At 40.1% G+C, this 25,607-nt stretch overlaps 1 protein-coding gene across 2 annotated transcripts; it reads right to left on the bottom strand.

The window, feature by feature from the left end:
• Window positions 1-737: 737 nt before the first annotated feature.
• On the bottom strand, window positions 738-19,749 carry LOC117478357 (trafficking kinesin-binding protein 1-like). 2 transcript variants are annotated; one of them, XM_034125364.1, is made up of 18 exons: window positions 19,594-19,749; window positions 18,723-18,917; window positions 14,743-14,819; window positions 14,314-14,430; window positions 12,895-12,992; window positions 12,704-12,797; window positions 12,540-12,618; window positions 12,140-12,270; window positions 11,236-11,310; window positions 11,006-11,143; window positions 10,848-10,924; window positions 8,995-9,240; window positions 7,106-7,383; window positions 4,431-4,549; window positions 4,093-4,309; window positions 3,214-3,319; window positions 2,257-2,382; window positions 738-1,828 (listed from the first exon to the last, which is right to left on the bottom strand). In XM_034125364.1, the coding sequence occupies exons 3-18, from the start codon at window positions 14,791-14,793 to the stop codon at window positions 1,234-1,236; spliced, it is 2,547 nt and encodes an 848-aa protein (XP_033981255.1). In that variant the 5' UTR covers window positions 14,794-14,819; window positions 18,723-18,917; window positions 19,594-19,749; the 3' UTR covers window positions 738-1,233. The 2 variants fall into 2 exon arrangements, with proteins under 2 accessions (XP_033981255.1, XP_033981254.1); XM_034125363.1 differs by having other exon boundaries at window positions 739-1,828; window positions 7,106-7,386.
• Between the last annotated feature and the right edge of the window lie 5,858 nt (window positions 19,750-25,607).

Below are 25,607 nucleotides of genomic sequence, written 5' to 3'. Positions count from 1 at the left end.
GCAGGGATTTGAGCCTTTGCAGACCATTTACATGCACACAAACCTATATAACACACTACAGGAAAGGGAAATCCCCAAAAAGCATAATAGGACCTCTTTAAATAAAAGCAGGAAAATGTACTTAAAGTGTTGAGAGTAAAAGTGCTAATTGCAGAAGATCTCCATATCAAAAATAAATTAAAATAATTAAAAGGAAAAGCAGCAACTCTTCAAATTTGCAAAGCCAGAACCATTAAATGTATTTAAGCATAAAATGATTGATCTGAATCAGCCAGTTGTTTTTTTGGTCAACCCACTAATTGTTTCAGGCAATACGATATGTTGTTCAATATTTTGTTCTCCATATGTTCCGTACGTAAAATTCTTAGCTTAAAAATAAAGTGAAGAGTCATAAGATATCAAGTAAAGTCAAGAGGTACCTCAAATTAGTACTTAATTACAGTACTTGAGTAAATGTTCTTAGATACAGTCCACCACTGGAAAGAATAAGGGTGACATTTTCATGTGTTTTGGTGTAAAGTTTTGAATCATTTATAAATTATTGATCTCAATCCAACAGTAGAGAACAGGAAAGAGATGGTTTAGTGCTACAGAGATGACAACGAGCCAACTAGTGTGATGGCAGATTTAACAGAGTGCACCTCAGTGTGTGTGTGTGTGTGTGTGTGTGTGTGTGTGTGTGTGTGTGTGTGTGTGTGTGTGTGTGTGTGTGTGTGTGTGTGTGTGTGTGTGTGTGTGTGTGTGTGTGTGTGTGTGTGTGTGTGTGTGTGGATATGTTTCAGAAAAAAGGCGAGAGTGGGAGTACTACATCTAGCCAGCAGAGTCAGTATCCAAAGCAGGGATGTGAGCTGAAAGCAGTGGGAGATATCTCAATAGAAATCAGATTTTGAAGGGTCATTTCACCCAATTACATAACATTTAGTTTCATACAATTAATTCATATGCCCACATTTGTATATATCTGTGTCCAAATGTACAAATATCTGTACAAATATCTGTAGTTTCTGGGATGATAACCGAAAACTTTTTTCTTTGCAATAATATTGTTTGGGGAATTTTGGTTTTTTGGTTTTAATTAATGCATGAGTCACCACCTTAAAGCATTTTAAGAGTGGAAAGTGTCAGTGTGGAACCAGAAGTGATTAAAAACAGTTTTTGTTGTCGAACAGTATGAACAGTGTCAGTCATTTTCAGTCAGTTTCCGGCCACCCTAAAGCCCAGCAGCAGTCCAGACTACTCCTGAGGTCCCGGGCCTTTCATAGCCATGCCGGCCCCCACCATGGCTGGATAACTGCGGTTCCTCCTCATCCCATCGGGTCCAAAGGGGGAGCCGGACCGCCGCAGCCCGCCCAGAGGCCCCAGGATGGGCCCGGGACTCATGGTTCTCCCCCCTGGAGCTCCGGCCACACCCAACCTCTTCACTTTGTCCAGCAGGTTGAGGTTGTGTACGGTCACGCTAACGTCCGTCTGGCTCTCGCAGTCCCTCCCTCTCTGCCGGCCCCTCATCCTCCCCGTCACCTCCTTCAGGATGGAGCGGGCCGGTCTGGAGGTGAGGAAGTTGTCGTAGGAAGGGCTTTTGAAGTCGAAGCCAGCGGACGTCGACACGGCTGAAGCTCCCGGTCCCGTGGGGGAGTTTGGAAGCGTGGAGGGGCGCAGGGGGTCGGGGTTGGGGGCTCTGTTAGGGGTGATGGAGGTGCTGAATAGGACCCCCCCGTTGCCCTGGCCATACTCCAGGCCCTGGCTCTGGTGATACATGGCTGCTGAGATCCCTCGCTCCTGCAGGAGGCGCACCAGCCCCAGGGAGGTGCTGGTGGTGCGTGTCGCATCTCTGCACAGACAAATGAGAGTTAATAATACTGACTGTTAGGTGCTGAATTATTGAGAAAAAAGTGAAATAAAAAAAAGGTATGTTGAATGCATAAAAATAATACATTTTATTTACTAAAGTTTGTACTTTTAAAAAGGTACTCAGAGACTTCATCATATACAGGGTAAAACTAATTAAACGGTTCAGAGAAAATACATTTTGTTTAGTTATTTATACATATGCAGTTTTTTTTACAAAAACAAGTCTTGTTTTAAGGAAACTAAGACCAAGCGAATTGTGATATGCAGTAAAGTGATTTTAAAAATGTACTTTAAGTTTCTTGAATTTACAATTCATCATAAACAAAGCAAATACAGTTTCGCTTTTTACAGTAGCAGCAAGAAAACATATACAAAATGAAGTTATTTTCTGTTGTTTTTAAACCGTACCTGAGGTTGGTGGAGGATTCGGACGGCATGAGGCTGAGCCTGCGGGGGGTGCAGGGCGTCACAGCAGGGGTCCCCAACAGAGAGCTGGTCATCACACAGGAGGACGACGAGGGGACGGGGTTCAGACTGGAAGTAAAGCAAGCAAAGAGATTTAGAAACATTAAGAAAGGATACTTCTTGCTGATTTGAGCAATAGAAGTTCCACCTTTATTATATCTCATCATTGTACCTCCACAATTGGGATGTTGTTTCTTCGAACCACAAGCACCTGCATGTATTATTTAGCACTTTACTGTATTGAGGAAGCGAATAGTGTTACTTTTTTACGATCCTATCTAAGTGACTGTGGTTCAGATATTTATTTGTCCTGTTGGATAAAGTCCAATTCAGACTGAGTGCACACTTAGCGCTCTGCAGGAACATTTACACATAAGATGCATTATATAATTAAACTGTTTATCACTATATATGAAATGTAATATAAAACACATTTTGGTTGCTTTTTAAAAGCTCAAAACAGAGGAGAGTTTGCATTCATTACATTACATGTCACTTGTTAGACGCTAATATCCAAAGCGACTTACATACTCAATACTGTGGGCAATCCCCACAGGAGCAATTTGGGGTGAAGTGTCTTGCCCAGGGACACAACGACATGCTGACTGCAGTGGGGTTCGAACCTGTGACCTCCTGATCCGAACACCAACCCTCAACCCACTGCACCACACGCATTCTTAAGAGGCAAATACTTGACAGCTCTTATAAAAACACATTATTTTATTTGAGGACTTCTGCAATAATGCTTATGTTTGTAAATAGTTGCTTTTAGCGGTATAGCTTACTTTCCCAGTAAAGAAGGAAAACTGGCAAATCTAAGAGAAACTTTAAGAAGGGGAAGTGCTACAAAAGGTTAGCTTTTGTCATGCATTTTAAAGCAGCATTACTTCTGTTTCTTACCTGGGTGTGACCCGGGTCAGCTCATCCGTCGGGTGGAGGATCCGACAGGTAGTGAAGGTGTAGGTGGAGCTGGTGTGGGCCATGCATTTACCTGGGTAGTATGCAGCTGCAAATCACACAGACACAGACAGTAGTATTTTAAATTCACTGTACAGTATTTCATTTTACATTCTGTTCTTGTTTATCTTATTCTATTTACATGTAGACTCCTGCATTTACTTGGTTGGTCTCTTCTAAAAGTGATTTTCAACCACTGTGTGCCGTGGGAAACTGTCCAAATTAACTTAATTGGTCAACAAATACAATGATTTAGTTGCTGCAAATAAAACCCAACAGTGTCACAGTGCCAAGCTAGCTTAAACGTCATCTCCAAACGAAACACCCGTCACTTCAAAACAAGAACACAGACCATTTGGTTCGCCTGCGTTAACAGGTTACTGTTAGGAGACAAAACACAAAGACAGAGCTTTAAAATCTAGCTACTGTACTTAGGAGCTGAACTCGTAGCCAAATTGAGAGACTTGTCATTAAATAATCAATATATAAATTCTGCATTATGCTACGATGGGTCATTTAGTAACTCATTTGGTTTTTGCAGTGCCGTGGGATTTTTTTCATGTGGAAAATGTACTGCTGCTCAAAAAAGGTTGAAAAACACTGTCGTACAAAATTCTACTCTACTCTGTTTCTTCTTGCACAATTGATATTGTTTTTAAAATGTGTCTTATATATATTTATATTGAATTGCTGGTAGTCTGGGATTTAGGATTTTCATCACCATTAACAACAGTGTAGGTCCTTTGCATTAACAACAAAGACTTTGAAAATAAAATAAAAAGACCCATCTTAAATCGTGATAAATATCCAGTATGTCCTCACCCAAGGCATCTAAGTTGCTGAGGTGTGGAGACGGTGATGGGGGTGAAGGTGGAGTGAGGATGGGGGTGGGAGGCTGCCCGATGCTGGTGACCGCGGTGATGAAGGTGGAGGTAGAGGTGGGGGGCACGGCGAGCGAGGCAGAGGAGGTGGAGGTGGGAAGATTCTGGAAGTACTGCTCTCCTGGCTCTTCCTCCTCAAAGCCCCCCCACGGATAAACCTGGAGATACACAGCACGGCACAGAGAGGAAATCAATACAGAGGCATGCATGCAAGATATTAAGTCATGAATACTGTATATGACTCAGAAATGTAGTACACACACACACACACACACAGACCTGCTCCAGGTCCAGCTCCAGGGGTCTGTATCCCTTCGGCACGACCCCCGGCCGGGCGTCCAGGATCACCCCGAGGTGAGGCTGCGCTAACTGCTGCCAGTGGTGCAGCGTGGCCGAGCCTGGAGGAGAGACACAAACACAGCTGTGTGTTTGCAATGTCTTTATACACACACACACACACACACACACACACACACACACACACACACACACACACACACACACACACACACACACACACACACACACACACACACACACACACACACACACACACACACACACACAACTTATCAAAAACTTCACAAAGTAGAAATAGGAAACTGAATATTAGCATAATAGGGCCCCTTTAATACTTGATGTGCAATTATTTTACCGTCAGGCATATAATACTATTGATATAATGAAAAGTCACAATAGCTTACTGCGGCCTATAGGATTAAGTATATATAATGAGTGTGTGAAAAATATATATATGTATATCCTTTATTTAACCAGGTAAAAGTCTCATTGAGATTAAACTCTCTTTTTCAAGAGCAACCTGGCCAAGAGGACAGCATGAACAAAGTTACAACAAATGAACACAAAACAACACAGGCAGACGAATACAGCTGTCGTAAAACACAAATGAAATGGCACATTAACCAGTCAATATGCAAATAAAATGTGTTTTGTGATATTGGTGCAAGGACAAATTGATAATTATTCTGCAGTTTAAAGTAGATATCTAAAACATATCACAATAAGCACTAGGATAAGGGCTTTTTGAGAGAGACTGCGTATTATATGCATGACACATATCTAATAACGGTATACATTTTATGCTAATAACAACTTTACCTTTTTCTAATAAGCGTATCAATGGAGAAAAATGTCATAGATCAGAATGACAAACAAAGATGGTAAGAAAACTCAAATATGATGAAAAGGAGAGGAATAAAATGTAAATGAAATGGAGGAGAAATGAGATGAGAGAAGGTTTTTATTAGTCAGCCATGTGAATTTGAAACAGAGAGAGGAAGCAGTGACAGAATGAGCAAAGGAAGTTGTAAATAAATATTAAATGGAAAAGAAACACAAAGAAAGAGAAATACATAAAGAATAAATGGGATGATGTGAACACAAATAACAAATGGATGTAAACAGAAGCAAACGACAAAGTTGAAATACATGTATGATGGATTGTTTGCTAGGTTAACAGCAGAGAGTATGCTTATAAAATGAAGTTTGAATTATCACCAGCAGAGGGCAGCAAAGGCAAACAGACTGAATCACACGGGGATAATAAAACGCTGCTGAGACTCTGGATTTAAACTTGAGCGTTACACTTGGGGCTTTTCAATGATGTTACATATGGCACTCTCCAAAATAAAGAAAAAGTTGTACCTTAATACTAAAGTCCATTTAAAACCCTTAAATGGTTATAGTATCCTGGGGGGATACAGTCATTTCATAGGCTACGTGTGCAATGTAATACTGGTGTTACATGGGTGCAATATGGGTCTAATAACAATGTCATTTAGGTCTAATAAAAGTGTAACATGGGTGTAATAACAGTGTAATAACAGTGTAACTATAGTGTAACATGGGTGTAATATGGGTGTAATAACAGTGTAACATGGGTAAAAGAAGGGTGAAATATGGGTGCAATGTGGATAATATTTACATGTGATCGAACCTAAGGGTAAACACATATTGACTTATACCCAATTGCGCCTAGGCACGTGCAGAGGATGTTTGAGGGGCAGGGGCCCAAATTCATAGAAGCGAAGTACCTGTCATATTATTTTAATGTTGTAGTTGGTCGATGTGGAGCCAATTAAAACATGTTTTTTTTAATAATGGGTAGATTAGTACAGTAGTTTAAAAACTAAACTATTTTAACCGAGGGCCACATCCAGAAAAATATACGAATATGCTTTAAGAAAAGGCTTACATCACAGCTCTCAAAAGGGGTTTCATTTATTTTGTTAGCAGCTCATTCCTTAAAGCAGGAGCCTCAGATTGCTTATCATAAGAGGAAATAGAAAGGGTTTATTTCAAGCGTGTTGTGAAAATAAGTTATCAGGCTTTTTTATTATTAACTTAGATTTGATAGAAAATGTTTTCAACTTTAATTGACTGAATTTGTTTGAAGAGGGCTTCTTAACACATGAATACTGTGTCATATCTGTTTTCATCTATATTTAAGAAGTACAAGACAAGCACAAGTTTCATTTTTGGGCCATACTCCATTGTACTTTTTTTTATTTGCTGAGGGCCGATTCAAAATGGCCCGCGGGCCGCATTTGGCCCCAGGGCCGTAGTTTGGACACCCCTGGTCTACAACCATCCCCTGGGCTGCGTGTCTTTGTAGTAACTGTGTGGAGACGCGAAGCTGCCGGACTTGTGACGGTGCATCAGAGACCAGAAAGAGTTGAAGAGCATGAGCGGCAGAGGCCTCTCCTTCGCTGCCTTCCCCTTCCTGCTGCCGGCTCGGTCTTTGGCCCACCTCCTCCCTCTCTCCCTCTCTATCCCAGCTCTGGTCTTCCTGACCCACCCCCATCCTCTCTCCCTCTCCCCCTCCGTCCCCAAACTTCTCTTGCTGCCTTTCTTTGGCCCGATCACTTTCTGTTTGTCTCCTTCCCGCTTCCTCCCCGCCTTGCAGCTCGGCTGATTCTCCCTCTCTCCCTCACCTTCGAGCGGTTTGACGATCTGGAGTTTGTCGGGGAGGTAGGGCCCCCGAGAGGCCCAAAGGTGGAGGTTCCCGAGGGACATGATGCTTTCCGAGGGGGTCATCCCACTCTCCTGGCCCATGGCGTCATGTAGACCTTCGTTTCCTCCTCGTTTCCGAACCCTCTCCTCTTCAAAGAAGCGCCTCTCGCTCAGGTTGTTTTGTCGACGCAGAGAAAGGCGGCGCAGGGCGAGACGAAGGTCCTCCGCTCCGGCTGCCTTCTTCTCTCGACCCTCTGAGCTGCTGCCAGAGAGAAACAGAAACCAATGTTACTCAATTACATCATTAGAGACTCTTCCCACCCCAACCATGCATTGTTCAGGGTTCATACACTTTTTCACCAATGATTTTCAATGACTTCTCCATGACCTTTACCTAAGTTTCCATGACCAAAAAAATTACTCTTTCTCAGCGGTACCACTGAAAATGTTAACATGGAACAGGAAAATAAGGTCTGCATATGAAACATGTTGTGCCTATCTAAAACAAATCAATAGGCTTACTAGCTTCTACACACTAAAGCAACTAAAATCTCTCACCAGCAAAATACCTCGTCAGTTAAATACTATTTTATGTTTCATTACTATACCATACAGTATTTATTATCATTATAGCATTACTATTTCGGCGATTAGATCAAATATAAATTATATTTGATGCAACTTTAGTTACATTTCCATGACTTTTCCAAAACTTTGGGAAAAATATTATTTTCCATAACCTTTCCAGGGCCTGGAATCTGCATTTAGAATTTCCATGACTTTTCCAGGTTTTTAATGACCGTAAGAACCCTGATTGTTTATCCCCCTACTGTACGTGGCACTCGCTCTGGGACACGCTACCGCAGCCTCCCGGGTAGAACCAACAGGACCACGCACAGCTTCTTCCCTTCAGCAGTCAGACTGCTGTCAATGAACTCCACGCTGTCCCACACTGCCTAGTGTTGTTGTGTGCTGTGCTGAAGCGCATTGATCCTTGCACATATACTGTATTTACGCTCAGTGTACTTATTCTTATTTATACATTTTACATCTATTTACCTTTATTTGTATCATTTATTTTGTTCAGACTGCTGATTGATGTGTATATAACTGACTGTTTGCACTCTGGTTAGACCCTCCTAATTACATTACACTCTGCTTGCATTATGTAAGATTAGATTAGACACTCTGCTTGCATTAGATTAGACACTCTGCTTGCATTATGTAAGATTAGATTAGATTAAAGTAATCAATTAATGAGGATACATTTCATGTGTCATTCTGTTGAGGCACATCTAGTTTTCCACAAATAGAGCAGAGCCTGCGAGCTAGTTCATGCAATCAACTCGGGCTCAAATGATGCATACACACGTGGATATAACTCTCATACAACCAACCAAACACATCCTGCTATACGTGGGATGCGTATAGGCTATACAGTATGTGAGTTGTCTGAGTGAACCAACATTTGAATAATCCTCAATCCTCATTTTAAGGATCCCTGAGAGGAAAGTCAGGGAAACAGGTGAATATCTTTGGTTAGTGCCGACCATTTAAAAAAGCGTTGTTATTGTTGTAATACTAATTTGCACTACTAACCCATGTTCTGAATTGGACAAAATGCATTCATCTTGTCTTTTAAATTCAAATGCACTCAGACTCTTTCATGGCTTGAAATGAGTATTACAAAGAAAGACAAAGAAAACATCTCCAAAAACAACAAAAAGAAACCAAGAAAAATGTGATTGCAAGTCTCGTTTTTTAACCTGGCAAAAAAAGAAAAGTTAATTTGTTGCCCAGATACTGTAAATGTCCTCAAAATCATCTTCCTCTCTAATGTATTAACTGCATGAGCCCTGCTCCCCCTCACCTGTCCTGATTGGCTGCCTTCTCCATCAGGATGCTCTGCGTTCGGTTGTCGAGGGCGACGCTGTCTCCGCTGACGTCTCCTCCGTACATGCTACTGTACGGCGTGGAGAGGCCGCTGGACTGTGGAGACGTGCGGGCCGACAGAGACTGGTTGGACCCCGGGATGTTGCTGGTCGGAGTCAGAGAGCGCTGACGGACCGTCTGGTTCACGTTCTTCACCGTCTCAAACACACGCCTCCGGTGGACTCTGAGCACAACCCAACACACGAGAATTAGCCAATACTGGGTGCATTTAGTGAAGTGTTGGTGTTTGTATGTGTGCAAGCTTTTACTCTTATGCTGCATTCATGTGATATGAGAGTAATCCAGAAAATGTACTTCTCCAATGGGAAAATGTACATTAAAGGTCTCCTATCATGCTATTTTTAGGCATATATTATGGGTCTCAGATATATTACAAATATATAAAAAACATGTCTATGATGTGTGGAGAATAAGCCAATACTGGGGGCACTAAGATAAGATAAGATAAGATAGGACTTTATTGATCCCGAAGGAAATTGTTGTGCCAGAGTTACAAAAATACAATAAACACAGCAGCATAGTAATAAAACTGTACCTTAAAGGTGGGGTAGGTAAGTTTGAGAAACCAGCTCGAGTGCGCTAGAATTTGAAAATACACAGCTGGAAAAAATCTGCCACTTCCTTACAGAGCCCCTCCTCCAACACACACGAACGCGCACATGACCAATGAGGGCACGAGATAAGTTTGTGCACAGATGGAAGGCTGACAGGCAAGTAGGCCATCCAGTTATTTTAGCCGGGCCGGCTCAAATGATTGGTCGTACTTTTTACAGCACTACGGCTTCCACAGATGACATTTTTTTTATGGATTTTTTGTCAAAGCACTTAAGATATTCATTGCTATCGGGATGTTAAGAGCATTCCATGGAATATAACAAAAAGTGTATCTCGAGCCGGTTTCTCAAACTTACCTACCCCACCTTTAACTCATGTAAAGCATATACAGTTTGTGCTCATATGTTTGTATGTTTCTGTCCATGTACTGTAGAGAGACTTTTATTAGTTAGAAATTCATTTTATTAGCATTAACCACGAAAACAAGCCAGGTTAGGCAATATTTGAGTGGTTTTAGAGAATATTCTGATGCAGCAACAGGAGCGAGACACAATCACTAATATAAACAATATGAACAGCTACCAACATGTTGTTTAAACACTCTGTGCAATATAATACAACACATCTTCTTTGAGGCGTCCATGTTGTTTCCATATTACAGCTTAAAGCTCACATGACTTCCTAATTATTTTTATGTAACGCTTGTTTTAAATTAATAAATGTGCTTGCTCCGCTGTCTAAAATACATCCAGATGTTACAGAGCTGCAGCAGATTACCCACAGACTGTTTAAATTGCAATTTTAATACTCCAAAACATATTTTTGAAAGGTTTCAAATCCTGGAAAAGGCTACCTGATCACTTGAAATCTTCACCACTTTTAAGAGAGCTACCAAACCCTGGTTGATTCAGCAAGGAACCTGTACTCAGATCTGGCTTTTAAATGTAATGTTCAAAATGTGTTTGTGATTGGATCGCAATCTAGTCTGTAAAACGTCACTATTTAAATCTTCTTGCTTCATAAAACTCCTTTTAGTTAGTGACAGCGGTTGCAAACTAGCATTAGCTATACACACAATGATAGCAGATCAAATTGCCTATGTTTATGTATGTACGTTGCAGTTGTCCATACCAAGTTCACGATGAATACAATTAAATTAAATAACAAATGGGACCATCTGAGGAGCTCATGAATGCAGCATTAGTCCATACGTACTTCTGTTCCTCGCACTCGGGGTCATCCATACTCAACTCCTTCCTCATCGTTCCCTCGATCTCTGCTGCCAGAGAATCCTGAAACACAAACGGTCCACGTGAACAATTGGATAACAATCATGGACACACCTGCACACACACCCTCACACACTCGCTCACCATCGGGTAGAGTCCCAGAGGATGGCAGCGGCGAGGCGTTCCTGCAGGGAAGTTCCTGTTCCTCAGGTTCTTCAGCTCCTCCTGAGCTTCATGCAGCATCTCGATACACTCCAGGTACTTCTCATCCAACTCCTGGAGCTGTTAGCAACAGACGTTCAAATGATCTTATTGATGTGAATTTGTGTTGTTTGACCTTGGCAAGCGAGAAATTGTATTTTTGTGGAAGTTACCTCCAGTGTGAGCTGCCTTTGGGCATCTTTAGCTGCCACCAGGTGCTGAGAAAGCTCCTCATTCTCCACCGCAAACTAGAAACACACAGGTAGGTTTAAATAAGCTAAATAGCCATCATATTAGATTAGATTAGATTAGATTAGATTAGATTAGATTAGATTAGATTAGATTAGATTCCTTTATTGTCACTACACAGAGTACAACAAAATTCCAAGCATTCCCGATGGTGCAATCACACATACCAGACAGTATAAGTATGATTTTGACAATACAAGCTAAAACTTTTAATATATAAAGTGACTATAAATTGGACCTATGATACATTCAACAGTATGCTTAAAAAACAATACAACATTACCATACACATACAAGAACAATACGGTCAAGGCACATGATGTACAGTACAAAATGTAAACAAGTCAATAAGTAAGTTATTGCACATGTATTTATCAGTGCAGTTGATAATTACAAAACTAGAAATTACATTACATGTTACTTGTTAGACGCTTTTATCCAAAGCGACTTACATACTCAATACTGTGGACAATCCCCACAGGAGCCATTTGGGGTGAAGTGTCTTTCCCAGGGACACAACGACATGCTGACTGCAGTGGGGTTTGAACCCTGATCCGAACACCAACGCACTACTCCACTACGCCTCCCGGTATGAGGTAGAATAAGGTGCATAAAAACATCATACAGTATAATCATCGTAAAAATGATATGCGACTACCACGATGATCAGATACATTAATGATGAGCATTTCTTTCTTAGCCTTTGCATATACAGTATGTTTTGAGTAATGGCTTCCATATTTGTGGACGGATTTAGCTACTTTCTTAAAGTGTTGTGTTGTGTATCCCCCTCCATGGTTTTATGTGAAATCTTGATAGAGTACTCACAGTTTTGGTTTTCTTTTGCAGGTCTACTAGCTGAGAGAGCAGGTGTGTGATATCTTCCTGTTGGCGGGAAGCATCTTCAGTCTTACGAGCCAACTCCTCCGCTATGGTGTTGATTTGGAGACTGGACATCCCTGTAGGGCATAACACGAGAGAATTTAGGAATCCAGTGAAGTTTTTTGAAGTTTCGACACTAGAGATAGGACGGTAAATGAGGATGTAAGCGTTGATTGTCATAAAAACCCATTTTCATAATCTGTAAAATGATCAATAACTTCATATAAGTGACTGTAAAATGTGTCGAGCTCCATTATATCGTATAACAATGTAAGATAGAGCCCGATTTGGAAAAGAACGAACAGGAATAATCCAGATGAAAAGAGAGAAGTCAGTCAACACTCACGGAGCTCTTTCACACAGTCGTTGACAAGCTGCTGCTCCTTTTCTTCATATGTTTCTGTCTCCGATTTCAGATGGTTTGCCTGTGTGCAAAAACATATTAGGTAAATATAAATATACTCTCTAAAATCCCATACTTCTTAAAACTGTGTTGATGTGTGGAGATACCTCTGAGCGCAGAGAGAGGTTCTCCTCTTCCAGCTCTTTGAGTTTCCTCTGCAGCGTGCCCCCCGGAGCGATTTCCACTTGACTTCTTTTACCCCTTCGGACAGAAGAGTAAATATTAGACTTACACTTTCCCATCGCTAGTATTGACAGATGGGAGGAATAAAAGAAAGCAAAAAAGAAAGGGTGCTCACGTTGGGGAGCTGCTGGACTCGTCCTCGCTCTCGATGGCGTTGGTGTAAAACTGCAGCAGCTCGTCCTTCAGGTTCAGCTCATGGTGCAGCTGAGCCACCTGGAGAGGAGTCATAATGTTCAACACTCGAGTATATCTCCAGAGATGGCAAAAGTACACACATCCTTTACTCAAGTGGAAGTACAGATACTCGTGTTTAAAAATACTCTGGTAAAAGTAGAAGTACTGACTAAACTTCTTTACTCAAGTAAAAGTAAAGAAGTAAGGGCAAGTAAAAAGTACCCATAACTAGCAGCTGTTTTAAAGAGTACCTGACCTCCCTTTATATTAATAGAACAATAATGTCATTGTTAGCTAATGAATGTTTCCATGCTGAACAACGGCAACATGACAACGTTTTCATTGGTCCCTCTTCTTTAGAGAAGACCAGGAAATGATGGATACACGGATCGTGTTCAAATCAATAGGCACCCAATGACTCTAAATAATAATGATCACGCCACCAAACACACATTCAAACTAAAGGAACCAGCCTGTTTTGAAAATGTAAGAAGTAGAAAGTACAGGTATTTGTGTTCAAAATGTAAGAAGTCAAAGTAAAAAGTCGTGGAGTAAAGTACTGATACCAGGAAAATGTACTTAAGTATGAAGTATTTGTACTCCACTACTTCCCACCTCCCAACTGTATCGTACTTTAATGTTCTGTATTCATGCATGCATGTGCTGTGGGTTCATCTTACTGTATTTCATATGTAATCTCACATTCAAATCATTGTTCTTCTTAAAGAGATACAGTAGTTCAGATGTGAAATAGAAGTCAGAAATCAAAAAACACATTTTAGCAAATAAAAAAGAGGGGCTAAAATTAAAAAAATTAAATATCAGTTTAAGTGTGCCCTATATTTCCAGCCCCTTTAGACAAGTAACTGAAGCTGTGAAATGAATATGTTCTTTTCAAAGCCGACAGATATTTTTGATAAAAAAAGTGATTTTGGCTTGCAGAACAAGGTATCTACTGATCTACGCTGCCTCCATGGTTTCAATAGTTTGTATAATAGTGAACATTTGGTTGATACAAACCACTCTTTAAAAAAACAGAATAACACAAACCAACACAGACCAGCAACAGATCAGAAATCAGGTCAAAAAGGGCTGAATGAATGCAGTGTGAAACATTTTCAAAATATAGCGTACACTTGAATTATTTATTTTTTGGGGGAGTGGGTAAAAAAAAGTGCCTTATTTCAGTGATTGCTTTTTGAAACTTGGGCCTTAGCACCCACCATACACTCATAAATACAGGTGAGTAGCTTTCAGTGTATGTGGGTGTGGGTGTGCGTGTGCGTGTGCGTGTGTGCGTGTGCGTGTGCGTGTGCGTGTGCGTGTGTGCGTGTGCGTGTGCGTGTGCGTGTGAGCAGACCTCTTCTGTGATTTGTCCCACTCGCTCCTCCAGATAGTCATTCTGCTCGGTCAGAGTTCTGTTTTTCTTAAGAAGCGATTGACCGATTCTTGCAGCCAGCTCCATGTCTCTCTCTTTCTGTTGGTTGAAGATAAATCATTATTATAGCATCAATACCCCAAATTCCTACAATACAACATTATGAAACTACATGTGTTCTTGTTAGTGTCCTGTGGGGGTGGAGAGTCAGCCACTGTTGGTACTTTTAGAGCAGAATTAACTCACTGCTTTCTGTATTTTACATATTATTCGATCACAGTTATCTACAACTGTTTATATACAATTTGGGTAAACTACGGTGCAAAACCTCTCCGTTGTTTAGGCTTATTATAAATCCCCGGCGCAGCTTTGAATTACACTTATAAATTGTGCAATAACAGGCCGTCTCACCTCCTCCAACAGACGTGTGACAGCATCGATGTCATTGTAGGTCTTCGTCATCTGGCCCACTCTGTCTGCACATAGTACTGTGGAAAGACAACAAGTTGAAGAGATAAACGGTCAGAATAACACTCAAAACTTCAGGAATATAAGTGAGGAATTCTTCCAAAAATCTCTTATATAATTTACTTATACTTATAATATACTATACTTAATCCTCCCAAGTTCTGAAGACTGACAGAAAAGTAGAAATTGCCCTCATTATAGTTGAACAAATATAATTTAAATGGGGAGTGTTGATACTATATACAGTATGCGTCACTTCCTGCACCAAAAAATAGACAACCAGAAGGAAATATAGACAGATATTTTTAAATACAGTTACCATATTTTATCACAAAATGTCAAATGTTGTATTATCCCTACTAACCTCTCTTTGTATCGATATAATGCCTGCATTTGTTCACGTTTGTCTTAGTAACATCGAAATATTTTATTTATTGAATTTACTTCTTTCATTATATATTGAATTATATAAACTTACATTTTATTATAAACTGCCTTTGTTAAATGTAATCATTGCCCCTTTTTAAAATCGTCACTGATTGTAAAATGTATTGCTAATAAAGCCTTTTTAATTACATTTAATTACACCAGTGATAATATGCAGAGCTACATTCAGTCTGAGAGAAAACGCTGAGTCATGCTTTGTTTCTGGGTAAAAGAAGTGGGACGTTTGTGTTGATATCACCTTTCATGTTATCTCTTCTGGTGTGGGGGGCATGGACAATAGCATGCAAACACATTACATACAAAATAAATAAATAGTCATCCTTTCGGGGAGGGGGTCATGGTCAGGATGTAACACCTCCATCACCATTGACGTTATGTATGAGAGAGCAGGGCAGAGGATTTGCCTCTGAGCTCTTATCGACTTCAGAGCTCAAATCAATGACATGCGTTGACAAAGTTATTGAATATACTGTGACGCTTCTGAGTCCTCCAGTTAGTATTACAACCAGAGCAAAAAAATGTAATTGTCGTTTTATTAAAGTACAAATGAGTTTATTGTATGTTCAAAAACTATCTACTCTGTCTCAGTCAGGCACATTAGTGGACTGTAGGGATATGTGAGTGCGCTCGAGGCCTGATATGTCAAAACAGAGCAAATTCAAAGTCAGTGGCTTCAGGAAGATTCCTCTTAATGAGAAGAAGAGAAAAGAAGAGACAAGCTGCAGTGTAAAGTTAAGCGGGAATACACAAAATTGTTACTAAATGGTTTTATTTGTTGCTAGAGATCCGGAAAATCCTGAAATATTCTAATGTTTTAATGCAATTTGTTTCTGTCTTCAAACTAACTTTAACGGACATCTTGCACTCCAGTCTACTGTGCATTCAAATGAAATCAAAGTACTAGAAATAACATCAAATGCCACCATTCACCAGAAGTACTCAGATTTTAGTTGAATTTAAGTCAAAGCATTACTACACTGTAAATATACTCATTAAAAGTACTGCATTCAAAGTTGTACTTAAGTCAAAGTAAAAAAGTATTAGCATTAAAAAATACTTAAAGTACCAAAAGTAAAAGTACTCTTTTTGCAAAAATAGCGATTATTAATTATTATTATAATAATGAATCATTATTATCAATTTTGCACTTGGTAAAGGTGAGGTTTATTTGAACGACTTTATACTGTACACTACTGGGTATCATAACTTATAATATAATGAGTGCAGATTTTGTATTAATAACCTAAACACCCCAAATCTGCAATTTAACTAATAACTAAATATATAAAATAAATGTAGTGAAGTAAAAAGTACAACATTTGCCTGCAAAATGTAATGAAGTAAAAGAATAAAGTAGCTTATATTATGTGAAAATACTCAAGTAAAGTACAAATAACTACATTTATCACTCAAGTCCAGTACTTGAGTAAATGTACTTACATTACACCACTGCCATTCACCAATCTACTTAACCCTGTCGCTAATTTCTCATATTTTCGACATGTACTTCACCTTTCTGCTCCTCCTTATAGTACCAGTCACAGCATTTATCCCTGGGCAATCTCTCCATCCTGCTCTTGTTGTCCATCTCTTCCCTGACCTCCACGATGAAAGAGGAACAACAAGCGGTGATGCATTCACTGTCCTCTCCTACTCTCTCTGCTGCTCAGCTGCTCACCCTCCACCCACATGGAGGCATTGGAGGCGGAGATATGAGAAAGTGTGGTTGTGTGTGTGAGTGTGTGTGTGTGTGAGTGTGAGTGTGTGAGTGTGAGTGTGAGTGTGAGTGTGAGTGTGAGTGTGAGTGTGAGTGTGAGTGTGAGTGTGAGTGTGAGTGTGTGTGTGTGTGTGTGTGTGTGTGTGTGTGAGAGTGTGCTCTCCAGCCACTGAGTTGGAGGTGAAACGGAAGTAGAAGGGTATAATTAGAGAGGATGAAGGACGGGAGAAACAGCCAATCAGAGATGGCGATGTTGCCGTGCAGACAGAAACTCCCACAATTATTTTCCTACTTCCCTTCATCCCCTCGCTTCCTCTCTCTTCTGCTCTGGTACATCTATCTGCCTCCAGTGACTGTTACTATGGTGACCCTCATGCAATAACAAACCCCTGACACGCACGCACGCACGCACGCACGCACGCACGCACGCACGCACGCACGCACGCACGCACGCACGCACGCACGCACGCACGCACGCACGCACGCACGCACGCACGCACGCACGCACGCACGCACGCACACACACACACACCACACACACACACACACACACACACACACACACACACACACACACACACACACACACACACACACACACCACACACACACACACACACCACACACACACACACACACACACACACACACACACACACACACACACACACACACACACACACACACACACACACACACACACACACACACACACACACACACACACACACACACACACACAATGGTCTGTAAAGGATCAAATATCCCTGTGATTTTCCTCTGAAAATGAGCGTAATAGGGCCCCTTTAAAATAATCACAGAGCACATACTGTACTCAACATTGTTTTTCCTATGAAGCATGGCACCACCTTGTGGCGGGAGGGTATATTATCAGGTGTATTAAAATAAACCTGCACTATGTATTTGTATTACTATTTTGCTTACATTTGATTTTCCTGCGAATCTCTTGGAAAATCAGCCAAGTATACTGTCACTATTGAGACACATTTAAAATCCCCTTTTTGAAATATAAAAACCCTCTAACTTCATCCTTAAGTGCTGTAGAAGCATTCAGAACACATAAACAATAATAAACAAACAACAAGTATCAATATTAATGGCAAACCTTTTAAAACGGTTTGTTTGAGAAAGCCTCTGAGTGATCTGCTCTCTGAGACAAAGGACCAGAGGATGTATTGATCGTCCTGAGCCAATAAGCAGAATCATTATCTGTTTTACAAGAATGAAAATTAAACCAAAAATAGAAAGGAGGTATGGCATTAACAAGCCTGTGAGATTACTTCCAAGCAACTCATTTCCTTGGAGAAGTAGAGGGTGGAAACTTTAAAACAAGCTGTAATGACAAGAAAGATGATGAAAATGTAGTAATATTACTGTAAACCTATACCATAATAACCCTACCATATAGCCCTTATTTAACTTAATGTTAAACGTATAATAGCATATGCCCTTACATTCTTGGTCATTCAAATTAAAAGTCAACTAACCCTAAAGTAGATCATTTTTTCCAAGAAGCGATTGAAGGATTAAATACCCAGGTGGTTTAATCCTTCACTTTAAAGCCATATATTCCACCATTAACCCCAGAGATGAAAATCCACCAGGTTTAATCTCCAGGTTCTGTCATTTATTACTTTTCTGCATTTCCAACGCCTGGATTTTACTACTAAAAGCTTCACTTCATCGGGAGCACGGGCAGCACAGCAAATAGATATTTTAAGATGATGTCAAGACTCACAGAAGTATTTGAGGGTCTCTTCGATCTGCTCGGTGGTCAGGTCGATCCTGGTGTCCGGGGCGACCAGCGGCGTGTGCAGCCAGTCATCGTGGTCGTAGCCATAGACGGTGTCGGCCCTCAGCCGGTACACCGGCAGCTGCTCCTCCAGCAGGCTGATGATCTCGAACTCTGGCAGGTCGGTGCTGTTACACACATCTGCACAGAGAGGACAGGGGGGACAGACCTCAATATACTGCTGCCTGCAGGCCTTTTTAATGTCCTATCTATTAATATTATGTATTAAAGAACCATATAACTACTTTCAAAATGCACAGACTTATTGTAAAACATTTTTTACAGACAATTGTCATAGTCCTAGCCTATTTCCATCTCCTAATGTTTTGTATGTCTCCTATTGTTTGTATTTCTCAATTTTTTTTGTACGTCTCCAATTTTTTACAACAAACATAGTTTTCACAATAGTCTTTATAATATTTCTATGTGAAAAAAAAGGTTATGCTCAAATAATAACCAATACAACTGCAGACAATGTGTTGATGGATAGAGGTAATACAAATGTTGCTTCAAGCTGCATTATTTAGTATGCCTTTAACAAAGTACAAAACATTGTCAAATATGTTCATTTAAAATCATGGTTTGCATGTCATTAAAAACATCAAACTTTAGCGGGAAAACAAACTCAGAAAGAGACGTCATAGTATAGCATAAATAGTATAAAATGTCTTTCCAGATACTCCATACTCCATAATATAAGCAAAAATCAAGTCTCTGTTTCCTAAACCATAGCACACACTCTCTCATTCGAACACACACACACACACACACACACACACACACACACACACACACACACACACACACACACACACACCTGTGATGGTCTCGGCATCCCTGCAGGCGGGGGGCTCCGGCTGCGTGGGGAGCAGGCTGGCCTCGGCCTCGCTCACATACTGCTCCTCGTGTGGGTGCAGCCCGTCAGGATCGGGGTCTGGGTCGGGGTCCAGGTCGGGGGCCGGGGGCAGGGAGGGGGCCGGGGAGGCCAGCTTGGCTCACCTCTCACTGGAGGAGAGAAACAGGGGCCATGGGCCTCAGGAGCAGCAGCTCTAGCAGGTCCACCTGACTGACAGGTACATCAAACCTGGAGGAAGGAGGGATGGAGAGAGGTTTTGAACAGAGACATACATATTGGTGTCGCTGAAACACAAAGTCTGCACTAATCAATGCGCCTCTCTCTTTGCTAGAGTCTTTAACTTCAAGTGCTGAGTCTGCACCTCGCTGAGGAACCACAGCCAATGCACTGCAGACAGAGAGCACTCTTCATCTGTCGGGAAAGAAGGCACATGGGGTTTAAGAGCAACTCCTGATGAGAGCATGATAAAATGAGTGTACTACTTAACTGATCCATGAACGTTTAGGACTAATGGGAGTTCAGCGACAAGTAAAAGCACAGAACAGTGGCTTTTTTGCTGCGAGGGGTTTCTGTGTAAGCAGCCAGAATGCAGGCTAACATGGGTATAAATAAGTCCTGATACTGTACATTGTTGAAATTAAGGTACAATTCTCAATTTGTTTGGTAAAATAGCTTGACAAGTTTGTTTGAAAGACGTGACCTGATAATGTATACCAGCTCACAACGACCGTTAAATATTATACATGTCTATTAACTTAATATCGATGTATTTACGTCCTTTATTTTAGGATAATTACTATTATTTTGAGCATTTTGTATTTGGTTTACTAAAGAATGTTTCTGTTGGCTTTGTTATTGCCATTATTAGCAATAACACTCCCCCCCTGCCTGAAACAACTTCATTGGATTCCTTTGTTTCCTTCCATAACAGTGACATCACTATGTAACACTTGCGCTCCAACACATTGTACGTGATAGGCTGAGGGTTCGGACATCTCTAAGCGGTTGACCAATCACAACAGAGCGGGCCAGCTAACCAATCAGAGCAGACTGGGTGCTGCAGCACAGGCAGTATGAGAAAAATAGAGACTTTTTTGAACATTAAAGCATGGACACATGTCAGCACACAATACATATAAGCCTTAAATGAGCATTATAGAGCCCCCCCTAAATATAACTCTGGAACCAGTAGCTATCCCTGCTGCGCAATCTCCTGAGTCTCTCAGTCTCAAAGGGAGGCCCTCCTCATAACACAGACTACAGTTTTACTTCTTAAGTGCCCTATCTGAAGTAGATGCAGAAGTGTTCGTGCATAGCGACCTTACAGTTTTGATTGTGCAGGGCTCACTGTTCAGCAGACTTCAGTCAGTAAACACACCACACATCGGATCATGAAATTCACCTGCCTGTCACATCAAACAGCGAGCGATGCGGAGCGGAATAAAAATAGAGACGAAAGAGAAAAGGTGTGTGTGAGTGTTTGTGTGTGTTTGTGTGTCCTCTGTAGCCAGATGCATGAATAGGTTCCTTTCTCTGTACTAGCACAGGATGAAAGACAGGTGGAGATGGATGAGTGCACCTGACATCAAATGCTTCAAGCACATGCGTGACACACCATCATAAAATAATGACCAGAGGCTTTTGCACATGCTTCTGTTCTCTGTTCAGCAGCATCACAACCTTGGGACGTCTTTCTCATTGCGGCAGCTGTTTTTTTACTCTCTGTTGTACTCTCTGAACCTTCTTAGTGGGCACTTCCTGTCTTACATAATATGTGGATATGAGAGGATTGTCAGTTTTAAAACTGCCAACACGCACATGCGGATTTGGGATTATACATTATGCATTTTGAACACTCCTAAATCACTGCCCTTATTCAACTAAATTATAATATGTCAATTTGGAAAAACTCCACCTTTCTCAGGTCCTAAAAAAGGACAAAAAGATGAACTCTTGGCATCTAAACGCTATTGAATGTATCTTCAGTAAAAAAAACATTGATTAGACACAACAGACATTAGGATTGATGAAATATCTCATGTTTTTTCATTGTTAGGGAAACAATTACTTAACCATAATTGGAAATCTAACAGTGAAGAGAGATAAACGTACATTGAAAGGTTTTTTTTCTGTTAAATAATGCAAAATGAAAGCAATTTATTGAGATATATCTTCGAAAGCACATGTCTGAGGCTTATTTGGTGTCCTCTAGTAGTAAACAAATATGCTACTGTCCTGCAGTGAATGCTGCAAGCTGCTAATGCTGCTGATGGTGCTGCTGGATGAATCCCTGTAAATAGGCCAGGGTTCATTCATGCATGTGGCTTAAACATATTATTTGAATGCTGTCTGAGGGCGTGGCTTCATCTCCATCAGGATCTGTCAGCACGGATGTGGTCTGTATGGTTTTGTTTTAAATTGTGTCCTTACAGTAACACAATAAGTGTGTAAGAACATGATCAGCTGACCTTATGATGCATGACATCGCCATTACAAATCTGAAGAAACATACTCACACTCAGCAGGGACTGATCCAAAGCGTTTTCTTTATCAGAAATCCAAAAAGGGATGAGTTCGGTAATCCTTCAGGGAGGAATTAGCGGATACTGATGATTGGAGATGTGTCCTGTCAGCAGTGTGTGCGGATCGCTGTTATTTGTATTTGTTTCTCTGGACTCTGAACACTGCTCTGCAGGATCAAGGTCACCTTAGGCTGTTTTCCAAAGTCGTTCTTGACCCGGTCCACTGTCCCTTCCCTTCAGCCATCTCCCTCTGTCTCTGGCTCTGGTGTCTCACTCTCTCCGGAGCCTCCCTCACCTTGAAGCTACACAGGAGGAGAGCTGTAACACTTCTGGTCTCCGCCTTCAAAATAAAATCCTAATCAGAGGATAGATTTTTTAAAACACACAAAAAATAAACAAAGAGGACATTTTTTTAATTGTGGGATTCTCAATATTGCATTAAAAAATACGTAATATGCAAAAAAACAATTTGTAATATAATTGTGTGATTAAAAAGTAACATTGTTTTGTGTCATAATACTCATAGTGTAGTGTGGCACAAAAACTCATAACTAGTTGAGTTTTCAAAGACACATGTAAAAGTCATACATACATTGTTTAAGAAAAAGTCGGATTATAGTATGGCAGAAAAATCATTAAAAAAAATCAAAGTATTTACACACTTACTAACCTACTGTAATTCTAACAATAGTTTTCATTAAAAAAAAAAAACTTCAAATGAAACCAGTTTTGATTCAGATTGAATTATATGTTATACGTATCAGCTTTATTTTACCTTAATTTCCTTATTCTAGGACACTGTATATAACTATACAAGTCAAAGAAGGCCTATACAAATTCAAATCAATGAATCTCCTGAGTATTTGTGTATTGTAGGCCTATGTGTTAATGTAATGTTTCGTTATGAACACCTCAATTTATCATCATAATTCTTTCAATTTTATATCATTTTTACTGGACATTTAAATGCCATTTTTGTGCTTTTATTTTCCTAAGAAACACATTGTTTTTAATCACTTCCGGTTGAAATATATCTGACTTTACAGTTTCTCTCCCTGCTGCCACCCAGACACCGAAACCAGCATCAGTGACGTCAGGAGCACCCACAACAGGAAGGGGCTATAAAATGCACAAAACATTTGTAAAATGTAAAACATAAACACCTAATACCTAATTCTGAGTCATCCAATAATACATTTTATGAGATTGAGTATTTCAATCTTTCAATTGTTTTACTCGTTTAGCTTAATATCATTTTTGTTGGACTATATTTTACAACATAGAGACATTATACCCCAGCAAGGTTAGGTTATCTTTCAACTGACATACTGTATGTACATTTCTTTTTTTCTTTTTTTAATGAACATTGACTTGAATCTGCAGTGATTGCCTCCCACTTGCCAAACTGGACTGTAGAGAGGAGCCATTGTTTTCCAGATAACATGCTGAGTCGGCCATTCCTCCATCAGACTGCTGTGGACCTGACCATGTTATCACTGGCTGCATCATTATTTATAAAAACTACAAGCCCAAGAAAAGACATGCCTAATTGTAATATATTATAATACATTACGTTTTGCATAGTGAATTTACAGTAACCTTGTACATTTGGTCCTTCTTCTTTCATTATTCTTTTGTCTTGGTATTGAGTTCTAGACATAACACAGACAATCTGTTAAACACATCATAAAACTATATTGCAACATGTCCAAATCAAAGGCATTCAAAACACAAATAAGAAAAGATAAGAGCAGAAATTATAAAAAGCCAAAATCAGTAAAATAGAATACTTAAGATTTGAAGCAAATGAATCAATTAAAACCAGAGCAACTGGAAATGAAATAGGATGAAATAGCAATTTAAAATTGCCCTAAAAGGATACAAATAAGGTAAGAGAGTAGAGTAGATAATTATCAAAATTGGGAAAACAATAAACTATGTCAATCATTATTTTAAGTTACTGATCAGTGCATGCAGGTTTTTAGATCAAATGTTCTTGAATTAGCTTAGGGGGATTGTATTTGTCAGCTCATTACGATGCACATTGACTTATTCTACATTAACATTGCATTTTATGAGTTTCTGTTGTGCATATCAAGCTTTCTAAAAGGTTTTTAATGTTTTGGTTGACTTTTTAGTGCAAGCTATTTTGCAGAATATCTTGTGATGCTTTGAAATACTCACGGGGACAAACTCAGCCTTTTCAAAAAGTGGTGGTGACATGTCCACAGTATAAATGACACCAGTTGATCTAATTAATTCACAGTGTTGTTCATTTATCAGGTCCGCTCTGTGTGAAAGGTACTGCCTTCATCCTGCTGCTTTTTAACCATATTATGTTGGCACTGTGAAGTAAAAAAAGATACCTTTATAATTTAGGACCACATAAATTACATGTACATCTTTCATTATAAGTGAATGACAGACTGGCTGAGGTTGAGGATATCCCCACACATTGTTTCTTACAGATTTCTGGTGAAGATGTGTTGTGTTTACCCCAAATGAACAATCGGTATTTTATTTCAAAATTGTGAATGGCAAGTGCAACTGATGCTTCAATCGTTTGCATGAAGAAAAGGCATTATAATAGCCAGTGCTTCAGTGGTGTTATGTTACATTGGAGCGTGTTTTAGGAGATTTTGTAACCAGGCTATAGCCCTGCCCTCCCGTTACATACGCGCTCCTGATTGCTCCTTACAAAACCTGTTTCCATTTCTCCAGGTTTTGCACGGTGTTAAGTGCATGGGCGGCGCCAGGATTTTTTTGCTGCAGTAGCTTAGCAGTTGCTATATGACAGCACGGCGTTGCTAGTTAATTTTCAAAATAAATAAACAAACAATACCAGTGGGCCAAGCACGAGCCTGTTCATATTGTAGCGTTCACCGCTATTCAAGATCACAGATCACGAGCCTTCAATGTCGAAAACGTTCTCTTTATTTTATGGTATTGACGGCCACGCCTTACAGAACCAATCAATAGTATAACCATAGACTGTAACACTCATTATGACTTTTCAATCCCCACACTCGAACACAACTCCTTCCGTCTCGTACTCCCTACACACACACCAGAAAACGCACACACACACCTGGAAGGGGCGGTCTATGGAGCTAATTTCCTGCCATAACTCCACAAACAAACTAAACAGGTTTTTACAAATGCCTCATGATTCACTAACAAACACAATGTGGTTTGCAAATACAAAACACCATATACAAACTAATGCATTTAGTTTTGCAAAGAAAAAACGTATCTATCAAATAAACACATACCATTTTTCTAATAAATCATGTTTCAGAGACAAATTCAGCATAGGTTTTACAAGTACACACATTTTTTTTACAACTACAAAACTTGTTTTTACAACTACAACACTTTTTTCTACAAGTACAAAACTTTTTCTTCTCACGGCGGAATATTACTGCCAAAAGTCACGTGACTCACTCACGTGAC

Source organism: Trematomus bernacchii, unplaced genomic scaffold (genome assembly GCF_902827165.1).
Source record: "Trematomus bernacchii unplaced genomic scaffold, fTreBer1.1, whole genome shotgun sequence".
Taxonomy (NCBI): Eukaryota; Metazoa; Chordata; class Actinopteri; order Perciformes; family Nototheniidae; genus Trematomus; species Trematomus bernacchii.
Note: the sequence above shows the minus strand (reverse complement) of the source record. Positions and strands in the feature narration are given on the sequence as shown.

Excerpts from the sequence above, each read along its gene's own strand:
- LOC117478357 (XM_034125363.1), bottom strand. The coding sequence starts at position 14,793 with ATGACGAAGACCTACAATGACATCGATGCTGTCACACGTCTGTTGGAG. Across the intron at positions 11,144-11,235 it reads AAAGGCAGCTCACACTGGAG|CTCCAGGAGTTGGATGAGAA; the intron begins GTAACTTCCACA and ends TGTTGCTAACAG. Across the intron at positions 7,387-8,994 it reads AAGGCAGCCAATCAGGACAG|CAGCTCAGAGGGTCGAGAGA; the intron begins GTGAGGGGGAGC and ends TCTCTCTGGCAG.